General features: G+C 34.9%; 1 protein-coding gene across 1 annotated transcript in view; it reads right to left on the bottom strand.

Annotated features, from left to right (window-relative positions):
* Positions 1 to 260: 260 nt before the first annotated feature.
* KCNH5 (potassium voltage-gated channel subfamily H member 5) overlaps positions 261 to 25,892 on the bottom strand; it is a 251,229-nt gene continuing 225,597 nt past the window's right edge. The window contains exon 11 of the mRNA XM_016141793.2: positions 261 to 2,149. Coding sequence (XP_015997279.1) covers positions 1,202 to 2,149 — 948 coding nt within the window. The 3' untranslated portion in view covers positions 261 to 1,201. The remainder of the gene's footprint in view (positions 2,150 to 25,892) is intronic.

A 25,892-nucleotide genomic window follows, 5' to 3' on the forward strand; every position in this document is an offset into this window, starting at 1 on the left:
ATGTGCAAAAAAGCTTTAGAAAATTGTAACCAGAATAAAATTATAGAAAAGCAGTTATCTGAGTTGAGCAACTTAACATCTACTTCTTAGTTGTTTTTTAACCATATTCCATGTGTTATCAGTACATAGTAAGAATCATGTGTGAACAATCCCATACCTATGTTTCATTCTTTTTAAATTACAGATATGCTATAAAAATTTGTTTACATTCTTTTGTTTGTTTTATATCATTATAGTTAAAAATTTGATGTGATTAAATATTTTTTGTTTGTTTCTTTGCTAAGAGCCTTTTAACTTCACCCCTGAACAAGTTTTAGAAACACGAATTTAGAACATTCATCACCTTTGGAAAATCAGCACATCTAACATGAACTGTTAAAAGGCCCTATTACCCTGTGGTGCAGTATTTCTATAATAATATACACTATATTAATGGTTCAGTACTTATGGAGTTGATAAAATCAGCTTATATGATGATAGCTGTTCTCCAAGATGGATGGCATAGGAATTTCCTTACATAGGAGTTAATGATCACTATCTAAGTATAATGTTGAAAAAGAAGAGGTATAGTTGAGCAAAAATGCAATTCATGCACAAAACTCATAGCAGTAAGTTTTCAGTATCCCACACTGCTATCTGACTTAGGCAACAAAACATTTAAATGGAGAAAACACTGCCTGATGGATAAAATTAACCTAATGCTATGGAAAAATATCCTAGGGAAAGAGATCGTAAAATGGTATGAACAGTTTTCAAGGGTGAATTCTTCCTTGGCATTAATCTATAATTTTAACTTAACAGAACAGTGAGGAAATGACAGCTCGATCTACTCAGCCTGAGATCAAATTTGTCATGGCAACATTGGCAGGTTGGACCCTGATTCTTCAAATATTACATTGCCTTGATTAACAAAATTCATACTTTTTTAAAAATTATAGAAGAGAGATAATAAATAAAAGTAAAGTGTGCATGCAGTCAACTGCATAATATACAAGCAATATCTATGCTTAATAATCATCTTTGGCAGGCCAGAATCCAGCTGGACATGCAATATTTACATATCAAAATCCATATTGTGTTCATCATATTGAAAGTGAAAATATATATATGTATATACTGTATATACACACTTATGTATATAGATGTATATACTGTTTTTAATATATTAACAAATATATATGTGTATATATATATATATATATTAAAAGTGGATTTCATCTTTGTCAGATTCAGGTGATTCAGGCCTCGAAACACTAAAAATATCCTGACATGGTATTTGGGGAGGTACTTGGAGAGGCATCTGGGGTTTGGGAGAAGAGGTCTGGGGCACACTTTTTTCTGAGAGTATTTTTAAAATTTCTGCCACCTGCTTCTCCAGGGCAGTCATTCTGCAGCTTAGCAGCTGAATGTCCTCTTTGAGTTCGTGCTTGACCTCCTGCAGTGTGGTCTGTAAGGCCTGCTCTGGGATGGGATAAAAGGGATGCTTGGCATCAGCCTGAATGGGGCTGTGCTCTAGAGGGCTTCGCGCCTCACCAGCCTTATCCAAACGAAGGTCACTTTTTGTAATTCCACTGTCGCAAGAATCAGTCTTCCTTAATGGGTTTTTGGTCACACTGTTCTCTGAGTCGCTGCCCTTGGTGTCCTCTGACAACAGCCCCATGGACTCAGCTTTAGTGACGTTATTCCAGTCTTCCTTTTTCTCCTCATGGGCTCCCATATTATTCTTGAGTCGCAGCCACCCTTTCCCATTTCCGTTCTTCATTCTTATCGGGCTGTTGACTTTGAGACATTTGGGGTCAGCACTGCCATTGGGCTTGAGTTCCATGGCATCGCGGTTGTTTTGCTTGAGGGACTCACTGGTTTTCACGTAGGCCAGAGATGTCTGAATGGGTGTGATCTGTGACACGGTGACCACACTGGTACCAGTGATGGAAGCTCCGTTCTGTAAGGAGCGGCTCTCTACCTGAAGCTGGTTCCGCTCGGGGTCGCTCTGTGTGGACCCCTGATTCCGCAGCTCCTTCTGCTGCTTGAACTTCTGGAAGAGCTTTCTGACTGGGTGGTCCACGGGGATGCTGAGGGTGACCTCGTTCTTCTGCCTGAGGCGCTCTTCCTCCTCTTTCTTCACATCACTGATCTTACGGAAAATGATCTGAGGTCGGGGAGAGAGATCAAAAACATGATTATAAAAACAGACAAATTTATAATTGTGTGATACCATACCAGATGTACTTTGTTTTACAGAGGAAACCCTGGAACATAGGGTCAGATTAATTCTGAAGGGAAAAAACAGTCCAATGCCATTTAACAGATGCAATGTACTTAAAACTCAGCATAGGACCATGACTAAGATTACTTAGCCTTACTCCCTGCATCAGAGGGGAATGTAGCAAAGAGACAACTAAATAACAGGTACTTGCTTTCTAGTTTATATTCCTATTTAATAGAAAATATATAAACATAAATATATATGTTAGAGTATCTACATGTGTATATGTGTATGGGTAAAGAAATATATCTTTATATCGTAAATGTCCTTGTAATACATCACTATTTTTGTATGGTTTTCTTTAGTATGTGTGTGTGTATATGATTCAAAACCATTTTTAATACAAACTGCTGTTTAAAGGTCAAATAGTAAGATTTCCAGGCTATAAAAGTACTGAAAAGTTAGACAGTTAACCAATATAGCACCTTGGTTGGGCATGAGGAGGGATTAAATTTATTCATATGGCTCCAGAGGGCAGAACCAAGACCTATAAGTAAATATTTCTGGAATGCAAACACCACTACAATATATAGACTTCATTTCAAACTGCTACCTATTAATTGAATAAACTGCCTTGAAAACTCATGAACCTCACACCACTAAAATATTCAAGCAGGAGTAAAGATGTTGTCCACTGAGTGGGAGGTTGTACTCTTCAAATTCCAATATTCTTTAAATTTCAAGCATAAAATTAAATATGCAGTACATGTGATGTTAGATGGGTTTCCACAAATAAATCTGCATAATTTTATTAAAAAATGGACTTTGGAAATAATATTGGAAACTTATAATTCCATCATGAGAAATAAAAAATTTTAAATATGTATGAAATTACCACTTATATTATTAGTTAGAAGTAAGTTTAAAAGTGTGAGATTTTTGCTGAGAGTCCTTCTGAAGAACAAAATAACTGCAGGTAAGGGCTGTAAGGAAAATTCAAAAGAGAGTTAGATAAAGTGCTTTCAGAATCAGACAATTTTATGATGATAGAAAAATTACCTACCTCCATTCACCCTCTCATTAGATTAGAAATATATGTGAAGTACAGAGTCCCTGGCATATAATAGGCACTCAAAATACGTTGTTTCTGTCCCTTAGACTTTCATAAAATATTTTTTATTTGAAACCATTTTGACATCTTTTAAAGATTCAGCAGGTTCTACAAGTAACATATAATTATTAATCTCTTACCAGAAACAGATATTAATCATGGTCACTGTTAACAGAAAAGTCAAGAAGATAGCAATCCTCTAACGGCACATTTTTAACATTGAGATTGATACACAAATTCAGCTTATTGCGTGGTAATAATTTGAAATTTTAAATAAATATTTTCTAAATTCAATAACTGTCTGTAAAGCTAGTGCCACATGAAACTGAATCTTCTTAAAAGATGTAATACTAATCTCAAAGTCTGGCATCAAAGCTCCAATGGTTTAATTAGAAGTCTTCCAAAGGGTTACATATTTCTTATACTTCCTAAGTAAGCAGAGCTTTTTGTAAGCCTTCAAGACATTAACACTATCTGGGACCAGAGAGTTCTAAACATGAAAACGCAGATACTTTATTCCTATTTCATCCCACTTTTATTGAAAAGCAATCATTTTGGTTCTATGAACTAGTATAAGAGGACTAATGTAAATAATTGGCCACATCTTCCTTCATACTCAACTCATACCTTTTTTTTTTTTTAAGTTAGTTACTTACCCTTGAATAGACATGGCATTGGTACAATGTGGTAACTGACAGCAGCCTTCACATTTGGGAAAAAAAGGATCTATTTCAAACTATCCATGGAGAAGGGCAAGTGCCTGATACATAGGGATGTCAGTTAAAAATGCAAGACATCCTTATAATTATTAGGACATACTCATACTAAAAAAATAGTATATTATTTATCTAAATGAGACCTATCTATACTTTAAAAAGTATTTGTTGTAGTGGCTATCATATTTTCATATTCTTTATATGTGACTGAAATTTAAATTTACCCGGGCGTTTTATATTTTTCTTTGCTAAATGAGGCAACCTTGTTGGTATGTAATAGACAAGGATATTACTGTCTGTAATGTATACTGCCATGCGAAGCTCACAGTTTATGAAAGATTTGGGGTCCCTGAAGACTTTGAATTTATAGGCATCTTAGGCCAGAAGGTTTATGTTCTAAATTTTCAATATAATTGCTAATAGTTGCTTATCAAGTTTGGGATGCATAGTGATTTAAGAGTGTAATATGTCCATGTAAAATATCAATTTAAAAAAGCATTTTCCAGTTTCCCTGACCACCAACTGGCCCCTCACCACCAACCAAAAACAAATGAAGGTGTTAGGACTACTACTATCAAGCTAAGAACAAAGACTCCAAATGTCAAACTACCTGGCACAGAGGGAATCCTATCGGTCTGCCTCAGGGGACAAATGCGGAACTGAGTTGGTATATTTTGCCATCAAAAAGACATAAAAGGAACTGAGAAAGATAAAGAATAGAGGTTTTGGATATTAGAAGACAGAATCCCAGGAGTGATGCACAGTGGTCCTTTCCCTGCCCCCACTCCAGAGAATAGGAGATGAGGTGATATTAGACACTGTTCCCTCGAGGTTTGGTGGCACTTAGGAACACAGAGGCAGGCCCTGACTTGTGATTTCAAGTTCATAGAGCAACAGGGCCCATACATCTACTCTCCAGAGCCATCAAAGCCTGGTGAAAAAAGCAGATACTTTCTTTAGAGAGCAAAGGTTTCCCCCTTTTTCCTACCATTTACTCCTATGTAGCCTGGATGAGCATGACTAGGACTCCCATGGGCCCAGCAGGTCACAGAAGGTAGCAATTTGTGATTTCAGGCCCATAGACGCTGGATGAAGCAAAAGTTCTACACATGAGGTGGGAGAAGTTATTGCACCCTGTAGGATACCTGCTTCCAGGAACTTCCAGCTCTCCAAAATAATTATATTCATTTACATTGAAATAAAAAAGGCAGATGTTATCTCTTTATACTGATAGATGCCACAGAATGTGATAATCTATACAAGTTCCTCCTTATATAAGACACACTGCATTACATTTAGAGACTTGACACATGAAGTTTTCTCCTGAGGCACAGATTGGTACAGAGCATTTACTTTGTCAGAGAGGCTCAAAGTTTTAGTTTAGAGGGCCATATGTTAATGCTGGGTGCACTTAGTGGCTATCATATCTTCATATTCTTTATAAATGATTGAGCCATTGGGCTCAATGGTCAGCACACTCAAAGGGATACATTTGGCAGGCATACATGATGGTCTTGGCACCAAGGAGTCTAGCAGCTTCTCACAGATGATGTTCTGCACCATGGTGTGAACTGGAGAGCCATACTAGGTACCCAACTGCCCTTGGACAGTCCCCATTAAATGCACCACACAATATATACAGAATCCAACCACTAGTGCAACCAGTTGAAAAGATCAACATTATGGAGTAACCAGAAGCCCTCCAGATCTCACAGACAAGCCCTAGGTACTGAAGTGAACTCCCTCTACCCACACACCTCTCTCAGCAACAGGCTCACAGGTAGTCTTGAGCCCAGTGAAAGTACAAGCAGGTGCAGAGGGAGGGCTAGGGAGAGAGGGTCATGAGGCGATTTCCTACCCAAGCTATGGCATTTGAACTGGAGCCTAACTGAAAACAATAACACTTGGAGTTGATCAACTACTTACAATAACCAGGCTGTTAAGCCAGAGGTAACTTAAAAAACAAACAAAAAAATTACTGGATTGGGTGGCATTTACCTAGATTTGTTTGCTTATGGGGACAGGGATTTTGTTAACTGCTAATCTCCAGTCTCTACCACAGTGTCTGTTACACTGAAAGAGCTCAATAAAAAATGTTATTCATTAATTCAATAAAGTTTTCACACATTCACCAAATGAATGTTTGTGATAGGTCTATGAATCAAAAATATTACAAATGGGAAGATTATTTTCTACTTATTATTTTCACTCTCTAAATAATGAATCAATGTTATCTATATTATTACAATTGATCATTAATATCTGCTCCTATTTCCTCATTGGGAAGCAAACACAGAATCATTTACCTCCTGGCATCCCCAGCACCTAGGCCACTGCTGCCCCCAAGAGTTAACAGACGCTTGCCGAGTAAGAATCGGGTTCAAGCCTTTGACCAACAATCAGTTTTTAAAGAAGCTGAATCAGAATAATACCATTGTAAGGATGCAATAACATCCATTAAGAACTTATTTTCCAGTTAATGACAATGCAAAACTATCTTAATGCAAGGTAAGAGACTATAGGCACTAAAATTAAAAATAAAGAAACAAACAAAAAAATGAACGAAGAGATGATTTTATCATGCCTACAAGGTTTAAAGACTAATAGTCTACTACTGAGATGCCCCCACCAATGTATATATGTTATATGTAAAGTATGATAGCTTTTTGTTCTATCTTAAATGATAAGAAATGTATTGTATCACAAATAAGAAAATAAAACAGCAGGATGCCACTTACTATATTTCAAAAACATTAAAAGTAATAGGTCATCTCTGTGAGTCCTCATATTTTTGAAGATAACTTTATGACACTTAAAGCTAAATCTGAATAACAATGTATTTTTATTACTAAGGAGTTGTTTCATCATAAAAATAGCATGGTAATTATTCTACATTACTATTACAAGCATGAGCATTCTGAAATATATTCTGCAGAATCTTTCCTCTTAAGAAGTGCTTTTTACCTTTAACTTTTTAATCATGCATATAATGAAATAGCTCAACTTAATAACAGAACAGAAAAATTGACAAATTTTATTTAGTTAAACCCTGTAAAATAGCATGTTTTTACTCAGATAAAAAGAAATCTGCATGCTACTATTTGGCAGTTAAAAGAATCTCAAATTTAATAAGAGTTTTCATAATCTAATTTGATTCTTATATGGGCAATGTGTCATACAAAAGTGAAAAATTTCCTACTAATTCAATACATTAGCTATATAGATAAATTTTACCAAATTATTACATAGAAATAAAGATGATTTATCTCTAGAAAACAAACATAAGAAAACTACCCCCAAAGAAATCATTTTAAAAAAAATGTTAAAAGATTTCAGTGATGTTCATAGGAGATTAATTTATATAAATTAAACCACGCAAAAGGAAAATGTATATATATGATTATCAACATGGAATTAAAGGAAATAAGCTTTTAAAAGTCAAATTTTTGTTATTTTCTCAGTGTTAATAACCTAGAGCACTTGATGTACTCGGCCTCTACTTTTTTGCTCAAATGCCAAATCAAATTGCTGCTGAACATGACAAAAAATTGAGGACAAAATTAAAAAAGAAAAATCACGAATCAGGCTGATTTATTGGTAGAATGCACAATAGCTTGCACTGTTTCTATGAGCAGGGAGGTTTATTTCATTTAAGCTTTTCTTCTCTGTGCTTCATTATGTTTTGCGGAGCCCATGCTGGAAGGTTTAATTTATTTAAATGATAAAAGCTTCTTAAACTTAACAGGGAACATGGCCAACTGAGCTTTCCATTTCAAAAGTAGGACATTTGATCATAAAAGTGATATCAAAATTGAATAATTTGAATGTGTACTGAACTTTGAAATCCAATAAAGGCAAGGAAAAGAGGGATAGAATCATTTGTTTAATGACATAGATTCGGTGTTTTATAATTTTAAGAAGGATAGTGGTATTTTCTCTCAAATGGCTCATCACTTTCCAGATCTATGAATCCAGGGAATTGACTAGGAATTTATAGGTATATGTAATATGAAGCAGCAGCTCCAGTTGATTTGACTGTTATGGGGTCTAGTTGGTTTGGTTCTTTGACTCTTTTTACTATTTCTATAAACTTAGTCACTAATTCTAGCTCTAGTCTTTTCAATCCAGTCCAACCTGAACTTATACAACAAAGCAGTATTTATTAAACACTGTCATATCCATATCAGAGGGTATAAGCTCTTCCTAACAAAGGCCACAGTGATGAAGATGCGACAGATGGCTATTTAACAAATTTAGATGTATGAGGGAGGGTAAGAATGACGCATCACACTCTGTTTTAAAATATGGTGGCCTTGCTTTACTTCAGCCACTCATAAATCTATAAGTACTCCAAGGCCAAGTGTAACCACAGAACCAGCTCAGAATGGTCCCATCCTGTTTAACAAGGTACAGAGTTGCTTTCCAGAGACAACAGACCCAAACCACAAGTCACACAGCCAAAGCATGCTCAGAGAAGAGAACTTTGACCTCCAGCTGCACCTGGAACCATTGTCTTGCTCCCACCCCTCCTCATCCACTCAGACATAATCAGAACTTGAACATGAAACTTTCAGAAGCAAAGGGTCAATTGTCCAGGAATATCTGCTGCTGAAGCCCCTTACCTTAAATGGCCAAGCTCCAAGTTCCTCCAATTAAAACTTGCCTGTCCAATGCTAGTGCTACCACATATCTGTTCCCTCTAATCCCTTCAAAACCCAAACCCTGAATGAGGGAGTTTGGGCTTTTCAGCCATAGCTTTCTTTCTCCTTGCCTAGAGCTCTGCAAATAAAGTGACTCTAATTTCTCTACTGCAGTTCTTGGTGTTGAGTGTTTGGCTCTGCTGGTACCAGGTGAATGAACTCTTTCTGTTTGGTAACCAAAAGGATGTGTTATGATCTAGTTCTGCCTCTTATGTCCTAAATAAACTTTGAGGAATTAATTAATTAATTTTTTAAAAAAAGGAAGAAAGAGAGTTAAGTAGTAGGGGAAAGAAAGCAAGAAGAAAGGAAGAGAAGGGGAGCAGAATGTTTACCCCAAAATACGTCACTTTGGCATAAGAATTATCTTGAGCTGGTTATTTTTAAGAAATAGCAGGCACAGGAGAAGCTCTGAAAACTGAATAGAAATTACCCTTTTGTAAGGAGCATTTACATTCATATGGGAAATCTCTTTTAGTAAGGTTGTCTCCCTCTTCATATCAGGAAGAGAAGGATGATTCTAAATCTGTAGAAACTCTTTATCAATGGAGGCGGCAATGACTTAAATCTGCATAACAACCTTATTCTTGTTCACTATGCTTTTCCAGGTAACTCTCCATATCTGGCCTTCCCACCACCCACAACATCCTCTTTCGTCTTTAGGTGGAAATATTATTTAAGGATATATATATATATATATATATATATATATATATATATATATATGCATAGAAGGCATACATGTTTATAAGGCTTACACCTTATTAAACTTTTGTTTTTCTCCTGTTAATGTCTTTTATTACAGAGAGTTGTCAGTCAAAAAGGATAGAGGGAAAATTATTTTTCCTCCTTCACAGAAGGGAGAAAAAAAGGAAGAGAGAAAAGGAATTTTTTAAAATTTTGTTAATGTGTTGGGTAATGCCTAATGTGGATAAGGATGGTTAGTAAGATACAAATGCAGAACATTCTAGAATTACTGATACAATTACCAAATTTAGTAATAAAATGTTCTAGGTTCCTTTTCTCTTTACCATATAAAAATTTTTAGAATTAACCTAAATTCTCCAGGCTATCACAAGTATGAAAATATATTTTTCATAAGAAACAAAACTTTATCACTGATGTTAGCATAATTCTAAAATAGGTTGCTCAATACTTTTCCATTCCTAAAGGATTTTCACTTAAAAAATATAATAAAAGAAGGAAGAAGACAAAGTCTTCAAAACCAAAAATATAGCCATTCGAGGTAAAGCCGGCAAGGTTCAGATTCACTATCTCAAATATTGCAGAAATCCATGAATTGCCCTCCTTGTCTCAATTTCTAGTCTCATTTCCATTCATTCCATTCTTTGTTATTACATATCATATATGATAAGTATCCCAGGCTTAAAAAATAATCACAGGATAAAATTGAAACTCTTTAATAAAATCAGTAAGCCTACTGTGGTCCAGCTGAACCTGCCTCTCCACCCTCTGTTTCTGGCATTCTTCACGTGACCTCCACACATCAGCAATCATGAGTCACTGTGAGGCCCAGAATCTACTTGTGATATTGCGCATATTGTTCTCTCTTCTCCTCCTCTGCTGAGGAACTCCTACTTATCCTTTAATACTCAGCTCAACTGTGCTCTTCTTTATGAGGCAGGACCGGCTACGTTACTTGCAGGGCCCTATACAACACAAAAAGTCAGGGCCTTTAACCATCATACTTAATGGTAAAACACCGAAGGCTCTCTCCTAATGTCAGGAAAAAGATAAGCATGGACCATCTCATCATCACTTCTAGTTAACATTGTACTGCAGATTCTAGCCAAGGAAATTGCCAAGAAAATGAAATAAAAGATATCCAGAATGAAAAATAATTAAAACTACCTCTATTCAGAGATGACATAATCATGTATATATAAAATTCTAAGGAATCCACACACATACACACAAAACTATTAGGGCTAATAAAGGCTTAGGATGCAGAATACAAAATCAACAAAAAATTTAGTTGTATTTCTATGTACTAGCAATGAATTGTCTGAAAATGAAACTAAAAATATTATTGGCAATGTTTCAAAGAGAATAAAATATTTTGGAAAAAAATTAACAAAAGAAGTACAGGATTTATACACAAAAACTACAAAACATTGTTTAGATAAAGACCTAAATAAATAGAAAGACACTCATGTTTATGGCTTTGAACATATACTATTGTTAACATGACAATAATCCCCAAATTGATTGTAGATTCAATTCCTATCAAAATTCTAACTGCCCATTTTTCAAAGATTGGCAAGCTGACCTTAAAATTCAGATAAAAATGCAAGGAATCTAGAATAGCCAAAACAATATCAAAAAGTAAGAATGTAATTAGAGGACTCATACTTCCCAGTTTTAAACTTATTACAAAGCTACAGTAAGTAAGACAGTGTTGTACTGGCATAAAAACAGACATATACATTAATGGAATATAACTAAGAGTCCAAAAATAAACCCATGATTCTATGGTCTATTGCTTTTTTACACGGGTGCCAAGGCAAGTCAATGAGGAAAGATTAATCTTTTTCAACAAATGGTGCTGGAACAACTGAATTTCCAAAACAAAAAAAATAAATACGATAAATACCAGCCTCATACCACATACAGAATTTAACTCAAAAATGGACCAAAGATTTGAATGTAAGAGTGAAACTGTAAAATTGTTATAAGGAGATACATTTGCAAACATTCTAGTGACCTTGAATTAGACAAAGGTTTCTCAGATATCTAAATCTCAAGCTATCAAAAAAAAATTAAATACATAAATTGAACTTCATCAAAATTTTAAAGCTTTTTGCTTCAAAGGATACTATCAATAAAGTAAAAAGATGATGCACAAAATGAGAAAAATATTTGCAAATCATATATCTGATATGGGTCTAGCATGCAAAATATATAAAGGACTGTTACAATTCAATAATTAAAAGACAAAAGAGAAATGATTTAAAAAGAGTCAAAGGATTTGAGTAGACATTTCTCCAAAGAAGATATACAAATGGCCAATAGGCACATAAAAAGACATTCAGTGTCATTAGTCATTCAGAAAATGCAAGTCAAAACTTCACATAGTCTAGGATGGCTATAGTCAAAAATACCAAGTGTTATTAATAACAGAAAATAACAAATGTTGGGAGGATGTAGAGAAATTGAAACCCTCACACATTGCTGGAAGGAATATAAAAAGGTGCAGTTTCTGTGGAAAACAGCTTGGCAGATTCTCAGAAAGTTAAACATAGAGTTACCATATGACCCAGGAATTCCATTTCTAGGTATACATTCAAGAGAAATGAAAACATATAGTCATGCAAAAACTTGTACATGAATGTTCATAGCAGCATTATTCATTTCCCCTCTAAAGGGTCACTCAGGCTGTTGTGGGGAAAAGAAACTGTAAGGTGAAAAGGATGGAGGGAGAGTAACTCATTTAGAGGCTTTTTGAATAGTTCAGGTAAGATATCATAGTGACTTAGACCAAGGAGGTAGAAATGGAGGAAGAGATAAGTGATCAGATTCTGTATTTATTTTGCTAATAAAACTGACAGCATTTGCAGATGGGCTGGATGAACATTGTGAGAGAAAAAGAGTAATTTTTAAAAAGCCTTTCTTCCAAATTGGTACAGCCACTATGGAAAACAGTATGGAGGTTCCTCAAAAAACTAAGAATTGATCTACCATATGATCCAGCAATCCTTCTACTGGGTATTTACCCCAAAGACTTGAAAATATATATCTGAAAAGATATTTGTACATCGATGCTCATAGCAGCATTATTCACAGTGGCCAGGACATGGCAACAACTGAAGTGCCCTACAATAGATGATTGGTTAAAGAAGCTGTGGTACATATATACAATGGAATATTACTCAGTCATAAGAAGAGATGAAATACTGCCATTTGCGACAACACGGATGGACCTCAAGATAATCATGCTAAGTGAAATAAGCCAGACAGAAAAAGTTGAAAATCACATGATATCACTTATATGTGGGATATAAACCTAGAAGCAACAAATGAACAGGAAAAACAAACAGAGACTCATGGACATGGATTATAGACTAGTGGTTACAAGAGGACTAGAGAGTAGTGGTCACTAGTGGGGTGGGGGAGGAGGAGGGCGGAGGTAGACAGGGTAAAGGGAATCAAATATATGGTAGCTGAAGGAAACTTGACTTTGGGTGGTAAACACACAATAGAATATACAGATGTCAAATGATAATGTAACCTGAAAATTATATAACTGTATTAACCAATGTTATCCCAATAAACTTAATTCAAAATAAAATAAAGGTTTTAAAAACAAAGTCTTTCTTTAGTCTAAGCAAAAAGATAAACTGTAGTGCCATTTTCTGAGTTGAGGAACCTTGGAATGGTGGCCTGTAAACTAGAAAGACAACTTTAACACCAAGCTTATGGTTTCTGTGGCAATATAATGTTCTCAAAAATTTTAGTTAAGTTTCTATTCTGTTTACCGTCAATTTCATGTACTTGCAACCTCACAAAAAGTTCTTTCCTAGATAGAATTTTCAAGCCCGATTTAATCCTTTATTTTCTTTGTCACCATGTTCCTGTCTCTCTCCATAATGGCAGCTACACAGAAGCCATCAGGCTCGGTGGGTGGGAGGTCACATTCATTATCCAATCTTTGTCACAAAACTGAGTCTTAATGGACTTTTTTGTACAATGACTTTTCAATCTTATTTCTACTTTTTCCCATTCTCAAGTATTTTTCATATTTGCTTTCAAGCCAGTCAACTCTTGTCTGAGATCACCTCATGCCTTGCTAGATATAGCCAGTCACAACCCCCACTCAATAGTAGTGTTCTGCTTTCTTACATCTTCCAAAAGAGCTACAGCACCAGAAGGCAATCACAGGTAGCAACTTTACCAAATATTTTGTCACTGAAAAATACCTGTCTCCATCCTTCCAGGTCTCAAATATTAATTTCCTTACTTATTTCCACACCTGTTTAGTAAATGCCACAGAGTTTAGAATAAATGGTGGCAGAGCCCCACTACTGCTATTTAAGCTAATGTCCAGTGGCATTGCAACTGCCAACTATTTGTTAGCATTTGAAAATTTAGAAGAATCAAATTGTTTTATTTCTAAATTCTTAGCATAGAATTTTTAGCATATTCAAGCTCAAAGGAACAAAGCAAATAAAGAAAACCATCACCATTATGCTTCACTGGGAATGTAAGAATACAGCACCCAGTATCGCCTGAGTCCCATAAATGAACAATTAGCCTACACAGTCTTTGAGAACATAATTATTCTAGTCACAGTAGCAATTGTTTCTCCATGTTTTCATTTTGGAATCACTGCAATAAAAATACCAGGATGCGAAAGTAGACAGGGTAAAAGGGATCAAATATGTGGTGACAGAAAGAACTTTAACAATGGGGTGATGAACATAAAATATAATATTAATAAGACTTACTGTTGAATTGTACACTTGAAACTTATTGGATTTTGTTAACCAATGTCAGCATAATAAAAATTAATTTAAAAAATAATAATAATTAGAAAAAATACCAGGATTAGAGGAATTGCACTAAGTGTTTTCCATGGATTATTTGCTCATTAGATTTTTACAATAATCAATTTTACAGATAAAAAAACTGAGGTTTAGAGGTACTAAAAATCTTCCCTAAGTCTATATAGCCAATGAGTGACAAAGCAAATTTTCCAGTCCGAATCTATTGGACCTGAGTAGACTAAGCTACTCTGACTTAAGAATTAAATTCTGATCTAAACTTGAGAGAGATGCAAAGATCTAAAGAAAGGATCAAAGGCCTGGGAGAAGGACATTAAATGATAAAGGAGGTTGAATCACTTTAACAATGCCATATGCCAAAAGTCATCCTTCTAAGCTGGAAGCTTAACACACAGAAAGAGATGTATACATATGAGTATATAACAGGGAGCTTTAGTATATAAGTAGAAAATAACATTATTTAACATTTGGCAAACACAACACATTTTACAACACACTTTAGCATGTGTTACCTCACTCTTTGCAACTCTGTAAATCAGGCAACTATTATAATCCCTATTTGACAGATGAGGGCTAGAGACGTCATGGGACTTGCCTAAGCTCAATTAACTAGTAAATGGTCATACTGCCACTGAAATCTATTTTCTAATGACAATTCCAGTGTTCCTTTCACTATGCCATGCCAACATTCCTAATGGTATGTGTAATTTTGTGTGCAGTTTACAATGTGCTTTCAATTATATTACCCTTCCAGATTGCATTTGATATTATTCCTTTGTCCCCAGGAACACACCTAATATGTGGATTTAGCTTTTGCCTTGTAAGATAATTGCTGTGCCTCATGGGAGGACAATTACTGAGGTAGGGCAGTTACAATACCTTTAAAGATATTTTTTTTCCACAATGAAAGCGATTTCTACAGCTTTTGTTTATAAAACCAATTCTAGCACATTTATTTAAATATGTGTTAATTTTTGCATTTGATTTCTGAAAAAATAATGCAGCTTTTACTCAGTAAGTAGCAACACATACAAACTCTTCACTGCTGGGAAATATATACTGAGTAGGTAAACAGTTTCTCTCTATTGCAGTATTCTCTTCTAGAAAGATTTAGAAATGTATATCTAGTCTAGATGATATATTACTTTTTTGATCTTTTACAGTTGAAATCAAATTTACATAAATGGAATAATTCTTAGGTGTTTCTTAATTTTGTGGGATTTGATAGCTGAAACTTAGAGGAATTGAAGGGATTAGGCATTTGGACATACAGACAGTCATTCAAAATTGGACCTAGAATTTACTATTCCTAGTTTCTAAGTCCACTCTCCACTTCTTCCATGGCATACCTCTTATTTCTAGATTAAAATTGTGCAGCAATTTTTTTAAGACCTCTCTGAGAGTCAGAAGGCAGGGGTTTGAATGCTATCTCTGACAATGACTACCTGTATAAACTTGACCAAGCCACATAGCCTTTTTACACTTCAGGTGTACTTAAGGATCTATTCAAGGAAAACAATTCTCTATTTTATCTGGATGATGTAGCTATTCTATGTAAAAATAGACAGCAATAGCCATGTTGAATCTAATGAGTGGCATTATGTATTGCACGTGTTCATCAGGTAAATTGAGAAGGGAATCTCTAAGTATTTGTTGATTGCAAAATAACCAAGTTCTTATGCAAAAATCTCTCTTCTTTCATTCACCACCTGGATTTTTTAACTTTCCACAGAAGCAAAATTAGACATGCAAGTGACTTTGCCCTGTCTCTTTGGACCATCTTTATACTACTGAAGAATCTATTCAATACATTTAGATAATGCTAAAGGGACAGGCTGTCCTTGCCTTTCACAGATTAGAAGGTAGTGTACCATGTACACTATTTTAAGTTTAATTTAGCAAAAGGCTACTAGAAACGGAATTGGTGATTAGTATCAATTCCAACTTGAAAACCTCCTTGGCAGGATACTTGATGCTCTGAGGGTCTAACAAAAAGAACAATGTTGGGTCATTCAGAGATTGGAATTCCAGTCCCAGCCAGGGCTCCAACCAGCTTTGTGCTCCTGTGTGCAAGTCCCATACTCTTTGGACTTTAGTTCTTTTATTTAAATAGTGATGATGGTGCTGGACTTACTTCTTTTCAGCATTAACTTTCTTCCAATATATGAAATAAAACATAGACACCCTATGCTAAAATAAAATATATACAGACAAATATATATATGTGTGTGTATGTGAGTGTGTGTGTTTGTATACCACTTTGAAATAAGACAATCTACTTTATGCTTTTTAAATTATTCCTAACGTAACTTCTTGGTAGACAGTAACACATTTGCTTCATTTTATAGGTGGCAAAAATTCCTTTGATCAAACCCTGCTGAGGCTTCTGTGATCCTCAGTAACAATTATAGATCTAGAATACATGTGCTGCTTTTATTTATGTTTTGATTCCTTTTCTCCTGGAGGCAACTGCTCACATGCTGCGCTGGAAAAAAAAAGATGAAAATTTGCTGCTAATTGCCAAGGCTTCTGCTTCTAAACATTGCTGGCCAGTAATTAAATTGCAGTGTCTAGAGCTGAGAATTAGCTAATAACTCTGTACCTTCAGTGCTGAACTGTAATTAATTATTCTAGTCAAAGAAGAGTATGAGAAGCTATGTGACTGTTTCTTTAGTGCTGCAATTGCCAGGAGCTGGAACTTAAATTTTTAAAAAAGTATAGAGCTGTTTAAATGGTTGAGATATGCCAGTGCTCTTGCCCACAAACATGCATGCACATATACACAGAACAAAGCCAGCAGAAGCCCTTGGAAGAGAAGCCTGAGCTGTCATCACTAGAGTCTGGTTAAAGAGATCTCAGCTCTGAACATTACTGGGTCACAAACTTTGAAAAAATATATACTAGTATTAGCATTAGAATACATGATAACTTTACTTGAAGTTTTCTGTATAAGTAGATCCATATAATTGGCACCAAATTTAATATTTGTTAATAAAACATATGTATCCATGATTTATTCTATTTAGAAATATATTTATGTAGTCAAGATAGATCTCCCACTAACATATTCTATTTATCATTACCTAGCTCTATTTTCCATGGGCGTAAGAACCTCATATTCCATATGTTACAGTGATTGGAGGCACTGTGTCCTACTAAAATAAATAACAAAATATAGGTAATTTGCGAAGAGTTTTTACACTGTTTTCTTAGAAAGCACGGATTATATTAGCCCAGCTGATACTTCAGAGAGTTTTGTCTCTGAGGGAAAGATAATCTCTGAGGAGAAACTGAATGTTTTTAGTTGAGAATCTCATGATACAAAAGGGGAAAAAATGAGTTGATTGAGGGCATAAGAATAGAAGGAAAAAGAATATGAGAAATCACATTTCTGAGCATCAGCTGAGCTCCAGGTATATACTACGCATAGAGAACACAAAAATAATTGACTTTAGTAAATAAAGGGATTACCATGTTTATGGTTTAGAAGACACTATTGTTAATATCAAAGAAACTCTATCTTAATTAATTTATTATAATCCAAATCAAAAGCCCAACAGAATCTTTTGAAGAAATTAACAAACTAATTCTACAATTTATATGAAAATGCAAAATGAGCGCAACAGCCAAAACAATACCAATTAAGAAGAAAAACACTGAAGGATGTTTATTGTCCATATTTTACTATTAAAAACTCTAGTAATTAAAGTAGAGTAGTATTAGCACATGCCTTAGTCCATTCAGGCTGCTTTAACAGAATACCATAGACTAGGTGGGTCATAAACAACAGAAATGTATTTATCTGGTGAGAAGCCACTTCCTATTTCATATATCCTGGACCTTTATCTTGCCCTATACAGAAAAATCAACTCTAAATAGATTGTAGATCCAAATGTGGAAGATGAAAACTATAAAGCTATTAAAAGAAAGTGTAAGAGAAAATCTACAGTACTTTGGGATAAGAAAAGATTTTTTTAAACAGCAAATGAAAAGTGGTCACCATACAAGGAAGACGAGAGTATATTAAAATTAAGACATTTTATTCTTTGAGAGATACTATGAAGAGAATCAAAAGATGAGTCAGAGTGAAGAAAGATAGATGCAATACTAATACCTGATAGATGATTCATATCTAGAATATTTAAAGAATTATTACAAATCATTAAGAATAAAAAGACAGGCAAGCCCAATAGAAAAATCAGTATTTTACTCAAAAAAGTTATATAAATGGCTGTTAAATATATAATATATGGAACAGTGCTCATCTTAATTAGGCATCAAGGGAGTACAATTTAAAACCATAATGCATTATTGTTACACACTCACCAGGAGAGCCAAAATAGAAAAGAAAACAATAAGTGCTAGGGAGAAGGTAGAAAAACTAAATTCTCATAAACTGTCTGCAAGCGCACAAACTTGTACAACTATTTGCAAAACTGTTTGGTAAGTGGCTACTAAAGCTAAACTAGATTCAGAAATTTCATTGCTAGGTATATACCCCCTCCAAAAAAATTTTGTGCATCATGTAAGTAAAAAGGCATTTATGAAGATGTTGTAGCAACACTGTTCATAATAGCCCCACCTGGAAATCCGAATGTCCATCAGGAGTATAATAGATATATTCATTCAGTAGAAAACACTACAATGAATATTAATAAACTATAACTATAGCAATGTGAGTGATTCCTACAAAATCATGAATGAAAGAAGCCAGATACAAATGATTACATATTGTACAATTCTACTTATTTAACTCTAAAAATCAATTAGAGGCAAAACTAATCCAAAGTATTAAAGTAAGGACAGCAGTTAAATCTTCAGTGAGGGTGTTGTGAGCATAGTGGAACAGGAAATGGGCTTCTGACATGATTCCTGCACCGTTTCTCAAGCTAGGTGCTGGTTTCATGGATGTGTTCAGTTTGTAAAAATCCATCAAACAGTACCCTATGGTTTATATACTTTTCTATATATGAGCTATATTTCAATTAGAGAGTTTACTTAAATAATAAATGAGACCTTGTCCCATTCCCAAGGGCATAGCAGGGGTAGACCCTTTCATTAGCATGTTAATACAATGCAGGGGGGGGTAATTCAGTATAGTGTAATTCATCAAAGACTCATAGGAGCCCCTATTACATGCAAGACGGGCTTGTTATAGGTACTGAGGATACAACAGTGAATAAAATAAGGCTTACGGCTTATAGTCTGGTAAAGAACTAAGGTACATAAACAGATAATTTCAAAATGATAAGCAAATGCAGTTAGAGGAATACCCATGATACTAAGCAGACTAGAACCTCTTTAATCGACTTTCACTTAATCAACATGACTAGCCGTTCTCTTTGTAAAACACACTAATTGATGCCCACAGCATACCAGATACTTTAGACTGGTCAGGCTGTGAACCTCTACTTCCATCAGTTGAATTGTATGTTTATTAATAGTTTTATAAATGTTTATCAGTAGATTCTCTTACTCCACCCAAAGAAACCAAAATTAGAAATTTCAGAGGCAATATTATGACATGTCTTATATAGGAAAGATTATTAATGCCTCAAAATATCAGTAATTATACTTTTTAAGGTTTTAAGTTGAAATAAAACATCTAACCAACATTTTTTATTAAACTACTAATTATTAATCTACATGTAATGCTTTGATAAGAGTATAAGCTCTGGTGTCATACTGACTGAGTTCAAATTGTGGTTCATATATTCATTAGCTATGTGATTCTGGGTGAGTTAATCTTTTTGTGCTTCATTTTCTTCATATATAAATAGAGACAGTACTTTCCTTATATAGTCATTGTAAAATAAATACATTACTGTATCTCAAGAACTTTGAAGAGTGCCTGGCACATCATATACATTCTCTTGATTGGTGTTAGTTGTTAATATTTCTGGTTCCTGTCACATCAGATAAGAGAGGCTATAGTACTAGAGGTATAGGAAAAATTGAATGGATCTTGGAGGAAGTAGTGACTAATGACAGTCAATTGTGTGAAACCAATAGCACTGCCTGGTGTGGAGATTTGTGGATAGCTTCACAAACCTTTGAGCAGTATCTTGAATCATGGGTAGGGATTCACCAAAGGCACAAAGGCTAGAAGAAACTGTGGGAAGAGAAACAGCTGGTAGAAAGGTGCAGAAAACTAAGACCATGGTGCATCTCAAGAACCTTGAGTTCTATATTCTTAGAGTCAATGGTCCTTGGGACTAGGTGATAGGTTAATCTAAAAAGGTAATTTTTAATTTACTTTTTAAAATGTCTATTCCTTCTCAAAGGACTGAGTTCCAAGAGAAGAGCCACTATTTCTTTTTTTCTCCAGATATATGAACTCCACATTCTCCTGGTTCACTTCCTAGCCACTGGGCAATGACCAGCCTTAGGCATCTCATTTGTATCCACTTCCTCTTCCCAAACTCTCAATGTCAGAGTACCTGAGATTCCATCATTTAAGTATTAGGTATATCCCAAAGAGTCTGTTTCCTCAACTCCAGACTCTTATCATCTGTGTTCTAGGTGTAGGAAAAAGGGTAAGACATGTAGTGAATCTCTTCAGCAAAAACTAATTTATCACCAAACTGTTTCCTCTTCTTCTCTTGCACAAGGTTAGGTAGTATTTCCTTGCCTTCTTTAAAGATAGGAGTTGCCACATGACGGAGTTCCAGCTGAGAAATGTGAGCACAAATGATCTGCATCATGTTCGGGCTTATCCTAGTATAATTTCCTTGCAGTATCCACTCTTTTGTTGTTGGTTGAAAGTGAAGGACCAGTGCATCTAGGCAATGATGTAGTCAAAGATGGAAAGATCCTAGGTTGCTGAGTCACCCAGTGGAAGCCTGCCCAACAAACATTTGCTTCAAATTGTTATAAAAATGAAATTTTATTGTGTTAGAATACTAAAATTTGGGAGATATTGATTAATTAGAGCTTTCCTTTATAAAGAAATTAAGGGACTTTCTGTGAATTTTCAGTTTGACTTAGTCTTAGTGTCATATAAATATTATTTTATTGAACTGAAATCAAAGAGTAAATTAAAATATCTACACTTTGCATGCACATCAGGTCTTTATTTTTTCTTTCCAGACTTTTCAAGAATACATTGCTATTTTAGGTACTAGTTTGATATGAAAATACAGTTTTGGACTTAATGGATTGTATGCAAAGACAAGAAATGTGCATAAAGTATTATCTTCTGATCCTTATTTTACTAAAACCAAAATAAAGTAGCTGCTAAAGTATAGTTGTTTAATTTCAAGAATTGTCTGAGAATTAGTGATTCCTGTAGATAAGATTATCCTACCTCCTTTGATAGTTATGGGAAAAATGGCTGCAAGAGAGCAAAATCAATAACTTTATAGGAGTAATGTCTGCCATGGATCAATTACTACAATCAATGCCACAATAACCAATTTACATGACTCACTTCCCTCCTCTTTATTTTCCTTTTATTATTCTTCACTATAAGGAAAGAAAACTCTCCAAATTGTTTTATCTTATTTAATATTGACAGAATTAGAAAAATCTCTTTCTACATCTAATCGAGAACAACATAGAAGTATTTATTTGTTAAATGAATCTGAGAGCATAATAGACTCATAGAAATTTTTATTCCTTCTAGGATGACAATATGTACAATTAAAATCTGTCTTTATTGATAGGCAGATTTCATCCCCTACACAAGGACACATGTATGTAGTGTTTTTAGTATGTAGCTGGTAAAGTAAAACTACAAAGGCACAATTTTCAACTGGGTGATATGTAACTATATTTCAAACAGTTAAGTATAGATTTGACAGGTGTGTGGCTACAGTATGTGACAGTCTTTTCTAACAATGACATTTTCCACTTCATTTATAAAAAATATAATTATATAATTTTTAGAATTTTGAAAATATAATTGACCATTTAAAAAATACTAATATTGATGAAAAAAAGAGAAAAATGTCATTGCAACAATTCAGTGTAGCTCCCTTCCTTTTGAAATATAGTATTAATTTGTTAGCTATAAGCTGCATAGACTTAGCAAACAGCAATGTGGTATATAAATGCAGTATCATTTTTTTACTAAAATTCAAGCGTTGGTTGTATTTATATGCCTTATGTGACATTTGCTTTAACCTTCAGAAGAAATTTGTTGTACTCAGCATGAAAATGCTAATTATAATACTTGCAGGAATTTTATCTAAACAGTATGAAATAATTCTAAGAACACCACTGTTACCATGGGCTTAAGGATGCTGCAAATTTACTTCTTAAAAAAATTACCCAAAAGAAGAAAAGGAGAAAATAAAACAATCTTAGTACTATAAGATGGATTTTGAGGGATGATCACCAATGGCCTCATTCCCTTTGGTTCTGCCCCAATCTGAACTAATGTGATAAAACCATGATCCTGAACCACCACTTCAACTGGCCATCTTGACTTCTGCAGTCAGGTTCTGTGCATATACCACTGAATAAGAAAACCCCATCATACATACAGAGCACATGTGATATTTCATGATCTCCAATACCACCTTTCAGTGGACATTTCTTATTCTCGGTTAATTCTTTTCTCTGCTCCCTCACTCCTATAAATGACTGTTTTAAATAAATATAATTCTCCTCAAAATCCCACCAAATCCCACCCTCTCACTCTCAACAGATGATCAATCATGCCGTCTCTATTGGAAAAACCGAGGCAAGGTGGTCAGCTCACTCAATTTCTTGACTCTTGCTTCTGTTTCCGTCACCATCTAGAGATTCAATACGACTGTGCTTCTGCTTCTCCCTTCCAATCTGAGAGAATGAAATGTTCTTCTGTTTAAAGCCAACTCTTTCAATTGGACTCTTTATCTGGTTACCTGACTCCTCCGGGACTTTTCTCCATCAAGTATCCTTATATCCTCCATTAGCTTTAACTTCTTTTCTGTTACCTTCCTCCTCCCCTTTTACATTTCCTCTCCTATCCTGGTGAGGAGGGGGAAAAAACTTCACAAAATTCAACCTTTCATTTGATTTTTCAGCTACTTTAATATTATATCTTCTTCCTTCTCTACTCAAACGAATTTTCTACTGAACATATTTCATTTGCCCCTCCAGATCCACTCCCACCCTTTTCTGCTCTGTTTCCTGGGATATTGGGCTTACTTGCTGCCTTGCTTCCAGTGGGTTTAGCCAACGGGAAGTACTAAAGGATATATAAGGGAGGAAGGAGAGTGAGGATCAGGATTTTTGGTCCAGCTCCTCTTTGAGGTGTCTCCATGGGCTGACTCAATTCCTTGACCAAAAGTCACAGCTCATATCAGCAGGCAGCCTTCTTGACAGTTTTTCTTTCTGTCTCTATCTTTCTTCCCTTCCCCTCTCTTTTTCTTTCTCTTTCTCCCTCTCCTCCTTATCTCTCCCCCTTCTCCTTTTTCTTATCTCTTTAGGCCAATGCACAGCAATGGTGTGCTGTAACTAGCCCGTGGGTAGCACTGTAGAGAAACCATAGGGTTGTCCGTACTTTACATGGAAGGCTTTTATTTAGCCTTCCTCAAATTATCCAATAAAGTCTATCATTTGTCTCCTGCTGGGCCCAAATCTGATACAATTTTCTTGAAAGAATAGTATATATATTCTATTTGCACACTTCCTATTCAGTCACCAACCCACACAACTTAGCTTTTGTCTCACCATCCCTACACTAAAACCATTTTCTTTTCTCTGCTAACTATTAGTGATCCCTCCATAGATAAATCTAGTGGTTATTATTCAGTCCATCCTTTATTGAACTTTTTCTACATTTTACACTGTTGATCTCTCCATTCTTCTATTAGGTCTACTTCCTTAACATTATGATACCCTTTTTGTTCTCATTTTATATCTCATTCATGGGTTCTTCTTACTATTATCCATTCAAACACTGGTGCTCCCCATAGTTCAGTCCTTGGCCCAATGCTCTTTTAACATTAAATACTTTTAAGTAAAGTCCTCCACTTTCAAGACATTGAGCATACCCAACTCAGTCTAAATCTACCTACCCATGTTAGACACAAATATCCATATATTCCAATGATAATACTAAAATCATTATCCTAATACTATAAGCTTATACTCAGAATTGCTCCTACTTCTATTTTCCTCTGGGCTAATGGCTCCATTTATTCAATCAGAGGTCTGAGTCATCCTAGACACTTCTCTTTTCCCCACTTCTCATTGTATCAGCCTCAAGTCATGATTCATGAAAATTATCATTCATACTTCCACCAAAGAGAAATTTCTAAAGTGAAAATCTGGCCATGCCATTCCACTTCTTAAGACCCTTCGATGGCTCTAGTTTGGGCTCTTTCAAGGCACACACTTGCTTTCTTCCTACCCTGACCCTTATCTATATCCTCAGCAGCTGTAACTATCATGCCCTGTGCTATATGTGTTATTAATATCAGATCCTTTATAGTTTTTATTTTATCCAAGTAATAAAAATTTATGCATTCATGACTTTTGAAGTCTGTCTGTCTTCCCAAAATGCTCTTGACCATGTTGTTTGATTGTGTCCTCAGTGTTTTAGCCTAAGCTAAAATTCTTTTCCAGGAAGTCCTTCCTCTACTGGCATTATACCTTCCTCATTATCCTCCTGCTTATAAATGTCCACACTTGGCTCCCAGAACATGTGAAATCTCTCATAGAATTTAAGATAGTATATTAAAATGATCTGTTAGCAACTCTCTCTACCTCATTAAACTTAAAATGTTCTAAGGCAGAAAATGTGATTTGATCATCTTTTAACAATTGTATAACACAATTTCCTATATTAAAGCAAATATTTGATATTAATTTTCATATTTAAAAGTAAACATTAAAAATAATAAGCTTCTTGTTACTCCTTCAATATAATGTCACTATTTAGAAAATGAACATTAAAACATTTTGAATATCCATGAAAAAATTAATATTCTGATATATAACACAGTTTTCCCAAGCCATGAACTGAAATATTGTATTCAGCAGCCATATATCAATTAAGGTCCTATGCTATGCATTCACTTGAAATCAAAACAAGTGATTTCAAGTCCTTGGGGGCAGACCAAACTGGATTTATATACCTTAAAACCAAGGAAGATGTCATGTCAACATATATAAGAGCTAATATCCAATCCCTATACCTGAGACCCTGCTAGAGGTCTTGCAGGAAATAGAGCTTAATGATATTCAGTTTGTAAAATGGGAGAAGGATTTTATAGCTCGAGAACTTAAAGGATCCAAAGGAAGATTTGATATAATCAAGTCAATGTTAGTAACAAAGAGAGGTGACGAGTATGATAGAGTTATAGCTGCAGTCAGGAAGTAACATGGGAAGGCTCAGGGGTAATAATGACCCTGGTAACAGGGCAGAGTGGGCAGCAGAAATTGATGAGGCAAGACTAGTCAGGATCATGTGGGTTACCTTAGAGGTACTTTGAACTGAAGAGAAGGATTTAATGTTTGGGGTTCTTCAATTTCACTGATACCGTTTCTCTTATGCATTACCTAAAGAAATATGGCCTTGTTATCATTCAAATAGTGCTACTTATCATCTGACCATAACAATTTTAATAACAAAAATAATCGCAGCAACTAATTATAACAGTCACTATGCTATACTATATATCTGCAAGTAGTCAGTAATTATTGTTG

This window comes from Rousettus aegyptiacus, unplaced genomic scaffold (genome assembly GCF_014176215.1).
Source record: "Rousettus aegyptiacus isolate mRouAeg1 unplaced genomic scaffold, mRouAeg1.p scaffold_m13_p_3, whole genome shotgun sequence".
NCBI classification, from domain to species: Eukaryota; Metazoa; Chordata; class Mammalia; order Chiroptera; family Pteropodidae; genus Rousettus; species Rousettus aegyptiacus.